This window comes from Haliotis rufescens, unplaced genomic scaffold (assembly GCF_023055435.1).
Source record: "Haliotis rufescens isolate VD_foot unplaced genomic scaffold, xgHalRufe1.0.p SCAF_6, whole genome shotgun sequence".
Classification (NCBI taxonomy): Eukaryota; Metazoa; Mollusca; class Gastropoda; order Lepetellida; family Haliotidae; genus Haliotis; species Haliotis rufescens.
In genome coordinates, this window is record NW_025964334.1 from 48,906,189 (window position 1) to 48,920,074 (window position 13,886).

The 13,886-nt window shown below is 45.3% G+C and overlaps 1 protein-coding gene across 2 annotated transcripts in view; it reads right to left on the reverse strand.

Annotated features, from left to right (window-relative positions):
- Nucleotides 1–1,259: 1,259 nt before the first annotated feature.
- LOC124112911 (branched-chain-amino-acid aminotransferase, cytosolic-like) overlaps nucleotides 1,260–13,886 on the reverse strand; it is a 61,054-nt gene continuing 48,427 nt past the window's right edge. Inside the window, exons 7-12 of one of the 2 annotated variants that reach the window (XR_007218803.1) lie at nucleotides 13,180–13,325; nucleotides 12,679–12,764; nucleotides 10,687–10,755; nucleotides 8,141–8,284; nucleotides 4,610–6,564; nucleotides 1,260–4,501 (exon numbers count right to left, since the gene is read on the reverse strand). Coding sequence is in view for 1 of the 2 variants with exons in the window: in XM_046473098.2 (XP_046329054.1) it covers nucleotides 6,487–6,564; nucleotides 8,141–8,284; nucleotides 10,687–10,755; nucleotides 12,679–12,764; nucleotides 13,180–13,325 (523 nt within the window). In the remaining variant the exon portion in view is untranslated. Of the gene's footprint in view, nucleotides 6,565–8,140; nucleotides 8,285–10,686; nucleotides 10,756–12,678; nucleotides 12,765–13,179; nucleotides 13,326–13,886 lie in introns of both variants that reach the window. The other variant, XM_046473098.2, reaches the window with a different exon arrangement.

The window sequence follows — 13,886 nt, forward strand, 5'->3', positions numbered from 1 at the left end:
TCAGGAGGTATTGGCTGGAGTTGCAACTTTGAGGCCTGCATGCTTTCAAGCAAATCAGAAGGTTTTAATGAATCTTTTAGGAATATTCCAGGAATATCATTGTAGTGGACATAAAACACACGCACACAGTACCCATTTCAGGAGAAGATATCAGAATATTGATGAGTGAAATTTCTGGTCACTCGGGAACCACACAACCCCAAAATAATTATTTGTGCAAGTACATAAGGCCATATTTTTGGTTTACAGATTTATGGCCCAAAATTCAGGTTGGTAGGTCAAGAAAATAAAATAAATAAACAATTTCAAGTAATGTTTTTTCTTCCTCAAAATGTTGAGTTGTGAGGTGTGGGAGTTTGAACAGCTTTAATTATTGTATTTTTAATAATTTATTTTTTTATTGATGGCAAAAGTAAATACCTACGGGTAAGTTTGGTTTCATAACATTTTACTTATTTCAGGTTGGTGGAATAAACAAAACACTGTTTTTCATTTTCCAAATAATCTTTTCACATTTAAATTTTTTGATCTCAGCAGATTGTTTTTACAAAAAGTCTGGCCTAAAAAGTATTGTTAAAGACCAAAGCAGTCATGTTCGATGTTCGCTGAAGAATTTACATACAGAGCAATAAGTCATGCTAGCTTGGAGATTTGCAGGTAGAAAACGATATGCAGAAATTTGTAAAACGCAAACAAAACAAAAATCGTGTTAACAAAATGCTACCGGTACATGAAAATAAAGTGATCTATAAATACACAAGCAAATTATTTAATATTCACTAAACTAGTTAATTGGACCAAAGAAAATTCTACTAGGAATCTAAACAACATGGAAACCTACCTGTGGAGAAAAATTACAGGAACGTGTTGCCATGGTGACAATATTAAACAACTGTTAAAAGGACTGGAATCAGGTGTCAGTGTCGGCTGACGAACTAGATTGATGTGATATCAAATCCTTTCATCCCTTTTATCACATCCCTCATCCCTATACATCACATCCTTTCATCCCCATTATCACATCCCTCATCCCTATACATCACATCCTTTCATCCCCGTTATCACATCCCTCATCCCTATACATCACATCCTTTCATCCCTGTTATCACATCCCTATACATCACATCCTTTCATCCCCGTTATCACATCCCTCATCCCTATACTTCACATCCTTTCATCCCCGTTATCACATCCCTCATCCCTATACTTCACAACCTTTCATCCATGTTATCACATCCCTCATCCCTAATCATCACATCCTTTCATCCCCGTTATCACATCCCTCATCCCTAAACATCACATCCTTTCATCCTAATTTCCCTACAGTAGGGAGACCCAGACCAAAGTTTGGTGCGCAAAGATCAAGGTTCATACTCGGGCATAAGAAGAGTTTTAAAACTAGATGAAGAGAACAAACGAGGAAATGCTGAGACAGACAATATGTACTACTCAAAAGAAGTTAAGGAATACCCATTTTCTTTTTCTGACCAGCCAATCTGCCATGACCATAGTTACAGGAAAGAATCAGGTGTTCAGTAACTTCTTTTTAGTAGGAAATGTGGGAAACCATTTCTTCCACCTGTTTCCAATCCCTACATCATTTCACACTTATATATATATATATTTCAAGTACATGTATTCCCTATCACAGAACAGCCACTCACACCTAATACCTCACATACTGTACAAGAAATAACATTCATAAACCACAAGTGCAAAATAATAAAATGTTCAACTCAAAAGCTGCCCGTAGAAATTAATGATATTACAATCTGGAGGAAAAAACACACTCCAGGAATACTGTGAGATTCCTCTGTCGGTACTAGGGAGAACAAAGACTGTTACAACTGGTCCATAGCGAGCATTAAGCTTAAGCATTGGTCCAAATGTCATCCATCGCCTTTTTTTGTTCATTCTGAACAAACTGAAGTCATACTTGTCATGAGAGGCATACATACCACTTAAATGCTATACATATATTTTTTATATTTTCATGGCATCTCATTCTGCATCTTTTGAACATTTTTTCATCATCCGTGTGTAAGAATGATCTGACAATAAATTACTAATAAATATTTCTGATTTCTGACTTTTTTCCTGACAACCAAAAATAAACTGTATACCAGCAATTATTTCATCCAGGAAGAAACTAATACCTCAGTATTGAGGTGTTATGTTAGTTGATCAATCTGTCAGAAACTGTTCCATATGATTGCCCACATGCCTTTGTTACCAGTGATATGCCTTTGATACCAGCGAAATACATGTTTCCAGCAATATGCCTTTGTTACCAGCGATATGCCTTTGTTACCAGCGATCTACATGTTACCAGCGATCTACATGTTACCAGCAATATGCCTTTGTTACCAGCGATATGCCTTTGTTACCAATGATATGCCTTTTTTACCAGCGATATACATGTTACCAGCGATATGCCTTTGTTACCTGCAATATACATGTTACCAGCGATATGCCTTTGTTACCAGCGATATGCCTTTGTTACCAGCTATATGCCTTTGTTACCAGCTATATGCCAGTTACCTGCGATATACATGTTACCAGTGATATGCCTTTATCGGCGATATACATGTTACCAGCGATATGCCTTTGTTAACAGCAATATACATTTGTCACCAACGATATGTGTTTCGTGTCTACGATATGCATCAGTAATTTGCATCTCTGAGCCGATAACAGAACAAAATGTGGTAAATATAGCAAGGTAATGATTCATATAGCTTTAAACAATTTTTATAATCATCATCATATTAATAAGCAAAGATAAAGCAAAGAAATAACATAATGACCTGAGAGAGATTCATGTTGAACAAAGGGGACAGAGAAGTTACATTCTCAAGGGAGGTAACTCTTCATCCACTTCACCCTCCATAGCGTGTATAAGCAAATACACCTGCCCTGTATTGATAAGCTGACATGAACATGCCACAAAACCAAATTATGTTAATAGTTAACTACAATATCCAAATCACACAGTCTTTCATTATCATGGATACTAATACTGATATTCAACAGCAGATATCAGACAAATTCAATCTTGTTTTATGTATCACATCTTGTTCATTATCGTAAATGCGTTCCAAAATATATCTCTTTTGGCAAATACAACATTCAGTTATATTACTGTAAAAACTTAGATACGGACAGAGTACAGCTACCAAACGGAAAAGGGACTGACTGACAATTCAGACGTTGTTTGTTTCCGCGGCGATCGACCAGAAGGAAACCAGTCCACACCGGCTGACTACATGTGAATCTTGAAATAATCTCGAAGGTGTGTCAACATTTGACTGGAGACGTCACTGAATTGTTCAGATGACACAAACAAAAATAATAATCCATAAAATGACTAGACTAATTACAGAAACGTTTTGATTTGTTGATAAAACCACTGCTTGTAACAAGGTTCAAGGACGGAGATCTCCGTCCTTCACCTCAAGACTGCTACCCTAAGAGTTCCGTACCTGGGGCTGAAAGTACACACTACAACAGGAGGGTCCCATGTATATACTACCCACAGATAATAAGGGAATGCTTCCACTGCAGAGTTACAATCAACCTTGTGGTGAAAGCGGGAGTCTTCTAGTCCTTCCTGAATTGGACTGCACAAGGGAGCTGAGGATAAAATTTGATCCACTGTCATCTACATGCACTAGTGGGCATTGCAAAAGTCAATAACAATAATAATAATAAATTAATTAATTAATGTATCACTCAAGGTAGCCATACTAATACCGACCATCAATTGGACCTGTTAGGTTAAAGCACTTGAAGTGAAACATATCATTCCCTTATTTCTGGTGGGTAGTATAGCAACATGATGAAAGATCAGTCAACGTGTATGGTATGCACACTGGCAGCTGATGACGTCTGTCTGTCTGTCTGACAGCCCAGCCTGTGAAGACTCTTCTAGCACGGACATCGGGTTATACTCCTGATATGTGATACTAACTGAATACTGAATACATGGATTAGATAAGAACAATGTTATGGGATACTACCTGGATAACTGGAACTAGAAATAATGTCAAAAAACAACTGAGATTCAGCAAACAATATGTTGATATGATAATCTTCACATGGCACTCGGTTAAAACAAAATAAAACAATGCAACAATAAGAGACAGATGATGTCTGTATGTTACAGTCAGGAGGAAGCAGTGCAGCCAGGATGCAGTTACAGCCATCGAGTACAGACGTTACAGAGTCACGGCAGTGTTACAGTGTGATGTCACCTGGAACAGATGTGACGGGTCAAGTCACGGCAGTATTACAGTGTGATGTCACCTGGAACACATGTTACAGAGTCACGGCAGTGTTAGAGTGTGATGTCACCTAGAACAGATGTGACAGTCATGGCAATGTTACAGTGTGATGTCACCTGGAACACATGTTACAGAGTCACGGCAGTGTTAGAGTGTGATGTCACCTGGAACAGATGTGACAGGTCACATGTCAAAGGAGTGTTACAGTCAAACGTCACCTGGAACAGACGTGACAGGTCACGTGTCACGGCAGTATTACAGTGTGATGTCACCTGGAACAGACGTGATAGGTCACATGTCATGGCAGTATTAAAGTGTGATGTCACCTGGAACAGACGTGACAGGTCACATGTCACGGCAGTATTACAGTGTGATGTCACCTGGAACAGACGTGATAGGTCACATGTCATGGCAGTATTAAAGTGTGACGTCACCTGGAACAGACGTGACAGGTCACATGTCACGGCAGTATTAGAGTGTGATGTCACCTGGAACAGACGTGATAGGTCACATGTCAAAGGAGTGTTACAGTCTAACGTCACCTGGAACAGACGTGACAGGTCACATGTCACGGCAGTATTACAGTGTGATGTCATCTGGAACAGACGTGACAGGTCACATGTCACGGCAGTATTACAGTGTGATGTCACCTGGAACAGATGTGATAGGTCACATGTCATGGCAGTATTAAAGTGTGACGTCACCTGGAACAGATGTGACAGGTCACATGTCAAAGGAGTGTTACAGTGTGACGTCACCTGGAACAGATGTGACAGGTCACATGTCAAAGGAGTGTTACAGTGTAACGTCACCTGGAACAGACGTGATAGGTCACATGTCATGGCAGTATTAAAGTGTGACGTCACCTGGAACAGATGTGACAGGTCACATGTCAAAGGAGTGTTACAGTGTAACGTCACCTGGAACAGATGTGACAGGTCACATGTCAAAGGAGTGTTACAGTGTAACGTCACCTGGAACAGATGTGACAAGTCAGGGTAGTGTTACAGTGTAACATCATTCTATGGCCTAGAACAGACATTCCAGTTAACACCACATGACGGCACATGTAACATCTTGGAGATTGAATCTGCACAGCGTGTGTAACAGTAATGGTTACATGTTACATGCTCACAACACTGTAAGTGGGGATTTACACTCTTGTAGATTCAACGACTCCCTCCTCTGTCCATCCATCTGTCCCACCTATGTAGTCTGCAACATACTTGCATCAAGATGGCCCCGCTTTACCCTTGGTCTGAAATATCTGCACCACATCAAAACCAAATAATAAAACACATCAATAAAACGAAACAGTTGCTATGGAAACAAAACAAGTCAAAACAGTCTCTATGGTAACAAAAAAAAAAGAAGCAAAATAGTTGCTATGGAGACAAAATAAAAGCAATCCCATACTATATACACACCTGATCCATTTTGTACAAATATTTCATGGAGTATCACCCTCAGTCATGAAAAGCTTAGAGATTCGAGCATCAAGTAAAACTCGCATAAAAATATAAAAGATCAATATTTCCAATCAGTGTAAAGTTTGTGCTCTATACATGAACAGACCGAGTAGATTCATTTCACCGTCTTAAACAATATTTGACTACCGCAATCGACCTAAATAGTGCCCTTCCCCTAAAAATTACACTGATACTATCGAAATACCTAACTGTAGCATTTTTAAAGAACCCCTTGTATTGTTGCTTTGTGAAATGCTGAGGACTTTTTCCATAAAATGATCTTATCACTGAGATGATTATGATTATACATCAACAGAGACTTAACACAATCCTAGTGCTGAGATTGCTTTGCTCGGGGTGGAACAGTGATGAAGACACTAATTAGGTCGATCACGTATTTGAGATTCATTCAACTGAGACATTTCTGGCTCATCCCGGATGACATGTCAAACATTTGATCAATAATGGTAATATTTACCAATAAATGCATGAAATGTATGCTTAAAATATATTAAAATTTGAACCTCGATACATATATTGAGGAATGGGTTCATTTATATGTGCAAGAACTTTCACAAATGTTGATATTCAGAAATTCAGCTGACCAAAAACGAGACCACTGTCAACTATATGCATTTGTTCTCTATGTCTAACAGTGTCTCTAACAGTGTCAAGATCAAGACTGTTTACAGAGGGGAGATCACTCCCATCCTCAAAGTGAAGGGGGAGACAACTCAGGCCTGCATTCCCATTTTCAGATCTTCTTCAATATCATCCACATCCAACATCCAGTCATGAGGTTTGCGTCCCAACTGAAAAATATATTCATTCTTTGTCTACCATGTCGGTGTCTTAAAAAACCTAATGAAACCTAGGTAACATTCACAGCCAATTTTTTTTGACCAAAAACGTGTACTTCATTTTCACTAAAGACCAAAAAATTGATACATGGAATAAACAGTCCACAAGATCTGATGTATTGGCCATCAATGACAAGTAAATAATGTTGCATAACGTCAACATCTCATAGCCCTATGGGACCCCAGGGATGTGAAATCTCCGCGGAAACGCGGAAAATCGCGTTTTTTAAAACAAAAGTCCTCGGAAAAAATCATCTTCCGCGTAAAAATTAAATATAAAATTTGAAAAAAAAACACTCCGAAAAATATGATCGAAAACCGGAAAACATCCAAAAACGTCCAAAACCCCATAACATGGGGATATATGTTGTATTAATGTCTTATGTTTGCAATGGAATTTTGTTTTTTTCATCAAAAGGTAAGTACAAGGTCAGTTTTTTTTCAATATGCTTCAACATGGGGAAAGTGTCAGACATTGCAAGCTTGTGACAGTTGTCCTTGTGTCTGGGGGATGGGGGTTGAAGTTTATGGCAGTATTGCTCCCAGACCTGGCGGGTAGCCAGGGGCGCGAAAGCTATGCCCGATTTTTTAAAAGTACTGATTTAACTTCGAAATTTTACTGCATCTGCCATCTTGTTTATTTGACTTTGATTTTTGCCATTGACTTATTACATTTCTTGGTGTGAATGTTGTCCAAACTGCACAAAATTGCTTAAAATGCAATCAAATGTTTAAAAAATTTCGGGGGGGGGGCATGCCCCCAGACCCCCCTAGAATTTTCCTCTTTTTTCGGGAAAACCTGCTCACATCCCTGGACCCGCTGGTCATAAGAGGCGACCGAATTCCTCAGGCCTATCTAACAGCCTGCTTTCCTCGGATCTATCTAACAGCCTGCTTTCCTCGGATCTATCTAACGGCCTGCTTTCCTCGGATCTTTCTAACAGCCTGCTTTCCTCGGATCTATCTAACAGCCTGCTTTCCTCGGATCTATCTAACGGCCTGCTTTCCTCGGATCTATCCAACAGCCTGCTTTCCTCGGATCTATCTAACAGCCTGCTTTCCTCGGATCTATCTAACAGCCTGCTTTCCTCGGATCTATCTAACGGCCTGCTTTCCTCGGATCTATCTAACGGCCTGCTTGCCTCGGATCTTTCTAACGGCCTGCTTTCCTCAGATCTATCTAACGGCCTGCTTTCCTCGGATCTATCTAACGGCCTGCTTTCCTTGGATCTATCTAACAGCCTGCTTTCCTCGGATCTATCTAACAGCCTGCTTTCCTCGGATCTATCTAACGGCCTGCTTTCCTCGGATCTATCTAACAGCCTGCTTTCCTCTGATCTATCTAACGGCCTGCTTTTCTCGGACTTATCTAACGGCCTGCTTTTCTCAGACCTATCTTACAGACTTCTTTCCTCAGGTCTATCTTTATTATTAATAATTTTTTATATTCGTTATCTCCTTATCTGGATACAGATAGTATGGGCCACTTTGTGTATTCATGGGCCCGAGTGAGTGAGTGAGTGCCTACCTGGATGTCGGTGAGTACTGACATGAACCTGTTGGTCAGCTTGGCCTCCTTCATGGTGGGGATATCCAGCAGCTGGTTGTTGTAGAGGATCTTCTCCACTGGGCACACCGTGCAGGCAGTGCCAGCACCAAATATCTCCTTCACCTGTCACAAGAAAGCACTGCTATTGTCATATGCTTAAACAATCACCTTCACTCTTTCCCTGTCAAGCCTCTCTCATCATCTGCTGCTCTGTGAACCACACAATCATGCTTTCCTTGGGCCTATCTTGTGTCCCACTTTCTTCGTACCTATCATACGGCCTGCTTCCTCGGACCCTATTGGGCTAAAAAATAATAGTCTTGGTTCCCTGACATCACCCGCATCATCATGAAGTCTGCCGCACATTTGGTTTTATTTCCAGTTTAAAAAATAAAATAAAAATCCTAATACTTTAAGACAATGCAGACAAAAAAATGAAAATCGAAACAAAAACGAAACGTGCAATGAACTTTATGATGATGTGGGCAGTGCCTGAGAACCAAGGTGACCACTGACTCCCTCCCTCACGCACTGACTCCCTCACTCACGCACTGACTCCCTAACCGACTCCCTCACTCACTGACTCCCTCACTCACTGACTCCCTCACGCACTGACTCCCTCCATCACTCACTCCCTCACTCACGCACTGACTCCCTCACTCACTGACTTACTCACGCACTGACTCACGCACTGACTCCCTCACGCACTGACTCCCTCACTGACTCCCTCACTCACGCACTGACTCCCTCACTGAATCCCTCCCTCACTGACTACCTCCTTCACTGACTACCTCCCTCACTGACTCCCTCCCTCACTGACTCCCTCACGCACTGACTCCCTAACTGACTCCCTCCCTCACGCACTGACTCCCTCACTGACTCCCTCCCTCACTGACTCCCTCCCTCACTGACTCCCTCCCTGACTCCCTCACTCACTGACTCCCTCCCTGACTCCCTCACGCACTGACTCCCTCACTGACTCCCTAACTGACTCCCTCCCTCATTGACTCCCTCCCTCACTGTCTCCCTAACTGACTCCCTCACGCACTGACTCACTCACGTACTGACTCCCTCACTGACTCCCTAACTGACTCCCTCCCTCACTGACTACCTCCCTCACTGACTACCTCCCTCACTGACTCCCTCCCTCACTGACTCCCTCACTGACTACCTCCCTCACTGACTCCCTCACTGACTCCCTCCCTCACTGACTCCCTCACTGACTACCTCCCTCACTGACTCCCTCCCTCACTGACTCCCTCCCTCACTGACTCCCTCACTGACTACCTCCCTCACTGACTCCCTCCCTCACTGACTCCCTCCCTCACTGACTCCCTCCCTCACTGACTCCCTCCCTCACTGACTCCCTCACGCACTGACTCCCTCCCTCACTGACTCCCTCACGCACTGAATCCCTCCCTCACTGACTCCCTAACTGACTCCCTCATTGACTCCCTCCCTCACTGACTCCCTCCCTCACTGACTCCCTCCCTCACTGACTCCCTAACTGACTCCCTCCCTCACTGACTCCCTCCCTCACTGACTCCCTCCCTCCCTCACTGACTCCCTCCCTCACTGACTACCTCCCTCACTGACTACCTCCCTCACTGACTCCCTCCCTCACTGACTCCCTCCCTCACTGACTCCCTCCCTCACTGACTCACTCCCTCCCTCACTGACTCCCTCCCTCCCTGACTCCCTCCCTCACTGACTCCCTCCCTCCCTCACTGACTCCCTCCCTCACTGACTCCCTAATTGACTCCCTCCCTCACTGACTCCCTCCCTCACTGACTCCCTCACTGACTCCCTCCCTCACTGACTCCCTAATTGACTCCCTCCCTCACTGACTCCCTCCCTCACTGACTCCCTCACTGACTCCCTCCCTCACTGACTCCCTCACTGACTCCCTCCCTCACCGACTCCCTCCCTCACCGACTCCCTCCCTCACTGACTCCCTCCCTCACTGACTCCCTCACGCACAGACTCCCTCACTGACTCCCTCACGCACAGACTCCCTCACTGACTCCCTCCCTCACTGACTCCCTCACTGACTCCCTCCCTCACTGACTCCCTCACTGACTCCCTCACAGACTCCCTCACTGACTCCCTCCCTGACTCCCTCACTGACTCCCTCATGCACAGACTCCCTCACTGACTCCCTCACTGACTCCCTAACTGACTCCCTCCCTGACTCCCTCACTGACTCCCTCATGCACAGACTCCCTCACTGACTCCCTCACTGACTCCCTCACTGACTCCCTCCCTCACTGACTCCCTCACTGACTCCCTAACTGACTCCCTCCCTGACTCCCTCACTGACTCCCTCATGCACAGACTCCCTCACTGACTCCCTCACTGACTCCCTCCCTCACTGACTCCCTCACTGACTCCCTAACTGACTCCCTCCCTGACTCCCTCACTGACTCCCTCATGCACAGACTCCCTCACTGACTCCCTCATGCACAGACTCCCTCACTGACTCCCTCCCTCACTGACTCCCTCACAGACTCCCTCCATCCACTTACCCGTCCTTCGTTGAGCCCCTTCAACACCTGCTTCATGGTGTATCTCCCTTCAGTCACCTTGAACTCTCCCTGCAACAGAAAGTGGCTTTTAAACAGATGGACAGGTCAGTTACTACCCAAAGAACAGGACCAATGTTTTAGTACTCCATAAGGTTATCATTTGGTTTTATTTAGTGTAGAACCTCAAGTTATCAATGGGTACATAATAGACTGGCATATTGTAAGTTTGACTCTTGTCAAGATATCTTATGAAACTCAAGCCTAAGGTGAGGTGAGGTGAAATTGGGTTTAATGTGACGTCCAAGATTATTGCACTTATATAGCGACATGCATGCACGTGTGTGTGTGTGGCTTCTTGTACTAGTCCGGAATGATGCCGATTTATAGTGCTAGCCCACTGAGATACCATGCCGCAGTTTAACATGAATACCCCAGTCAGACACAGTATACTGACTCCGAGGCGACCAGTCCTTGTTTCAGCCCTTTAATGCCGAGCGCCAGATAGGGAAACAACAAGTACGTCTTTCCGAGAAAGCGGACGCTCTACCACTAGACCACGGAGGCGGTCTCAACCCTAAGGAACATCCAGAGTCCTGATAAAAGTAGGTGTAAGTAAGAGCTGAAGGTTCTCCGGTTTCTGCCAACATTTTGACCTTGGCCACATTCAACACAGTAGTTGTGGAATCCAGCCCCATTCTTCACAATTCACTCATCAAAGCAGACACAATTTATGGGTAACAACTTCTTTACTATATATGATTAAAATCCATAAGTTATGTCTTCTATGTCATCTGTCTACTTTTAAGAAATGCCAACCAAACAATTTAATTCACTTTCTCAAACATTCACTCACCCATCCCCTTGACAACCCACCAATCCCCTCGCTCACCCACCCCTCACTCACTCACGAGCACACTACCCCATCTCTTCACCTATCCACCCATCCCCTCCCTCACTCACTCATCTCGTCACTCATAACCCACTACTTCATCCCCTCACTCACCCACCAATCCCCTCACTCACCCTCCCATCCCCTCACTCACCCACCCATCCCCTCACTCACCCTCCCATCCCCTCACTAACCCACCCATCCCCTCACTCACCCACCCATCCCCTCACTCACCCACCAATCCCCTCACTCACCCACCCCACCCATCCCCTCACTCACCCTCCCATCCCCTCACTCACCCTCCCATCCCTCACTCACCCACCCATCCCCTCACTCACCCTCCCATCCCCTCACTCACCCACCCATTCCCTCACTCACCCACCCATCCCCTCACTCACCCTCCCATCCCCTCACTCACCCACCCTCCCCTCACTCACCCACCCATCCCCTCACTCACCCTCCCATCCCCTCACTCACCCTCCCATCCCCTCACTCACCCACCCATCCCCTCACTCACCCACCCATCCCCTCACTCACCCACCCTCCCCTCACTCACCCACCCTCCCCCACCCTCAACTCACTTATCCACCCTCACTCACCAACCCTCGCCCACCGTCCCCTCACTTATCCACCCTCCCCTCACTTATCCACCCTCCCCTCACTTATCCACCCTCACCTCAGTCACCCCTCACTCACCCACCCTCCCCTCACTCACCCACCCTCCCCCACCCTCAACTCACTTATCCACCCTCACTCACCAACCCTCGCCCACCGTCCCCTCACTTATCCACCCTCCCCTCACTTATCCACCCTCCCCTCACTTATCCACCCTCACCTCAGTCACCCCTACCTCAGTCACCCCTCACTCACTCACCCTCCCCTCACTCACCCACCCATCCCCTCACTCACCCACCCTCCCCTCACTCACCCACACTCCCCTCACTTATCCACCCACCTTCACCCACTCTCCCCTCACTCACCCACTCTCCCCTCACTCACCCACCCTCCCCTCACTCACCCTCCCCTCATTCACCCACACTCCCCTCACTTATCCACCCACCCTCACTTATCCACCCACCCTCACCCACCCTCCCCTCACTCACCCACTCTCGGGCCAGGTCCAGGAGACTCATGCGGGTGATGCCAGGCAGGATGAGGCCGTCCAGTGGCGCAGTGATCAGCTCCTCCTCTGTTGAACACAAAACTCAGGATTTAACACTGAAAAACTTATTATTGACACCATCTGATCTGGAGCCCCATTCCACAAATGGATCTCAGCATCAAGGGCTCGAAGAATAGGCACAGACACGGACGCAGCCAGAGACAGGCTCTGTTCTAGACACAGCTAGCTGGGATTCACACCACGTTGATGGGATTTATGCCACATTGATGATATTTACGCCACATTGATGATATTTACGCCACTTTGATGATATTTCATGGCATGTCAGCCAATGCGGACACAAACAGGTGACTTTCACCGTTTCTGTGAAACCACACGAACACACATATGACGGTGATCTCAATCCATATGAATCTAGGATTCAAACTCAGGATAAGCAGATCCTGACACAACTAAGGGATGCAACTGCAGACATGCTCACCTCCCTGCTCGTTGACCCAGTACATGAAGAGGTTCATGGTGCCGACCTCGGTCAGTTGGTGGTCGGGGCCGTACAGCCAGAGAACCTGTTGACAGTTGTGCTCCTTCAGTGCCTTGTCCTGGATGGCGATGGTGGGGCCGTAGTTCCTGAAACAGACCAGCAATGTCATGGAGCAAAATGGTCCTTGTGCATTTAAACTGCTAAAAGCACCCATTCTTATTCTGCTTCAGACAAAAACAATTCATTTATACAAATCAAGTTGCCCGTGTTCAAGTGTGCACTGCACCATCCTGACTAACTGGGTTCAACTGTACATGTCATTACGTTTGTTTGTTGTGTAACACCACACTCAGCACTAGTCCAGCTACATGACGGCAGTCTGCAAATAATCAAGGCCCAAAAATTCTTAAAAAGAATAATTATGCTTCAGACTGTTGAGTGTGAGTGAGTTTGATTTTACGCCGCTTTTAGCAATATTCCAGCAATATCACGGCGGGGGGACACCAGAAATGGGCTTCACACATTGTACCCATTTCGGGAATCGGAACCCGGGTCTTCGGCGTGACAAGCGAACGCTTTAACCACTAGGCTACCCGACCGCCCCCTTCAGACTGTTGAAAAAAGAAAGAAATTAAATTACAATGTGGCAAGTTGCTTTTCTTAGAAAACAAGTCAGGCACACAGCTTTAAATAAAAAAATATCTGGG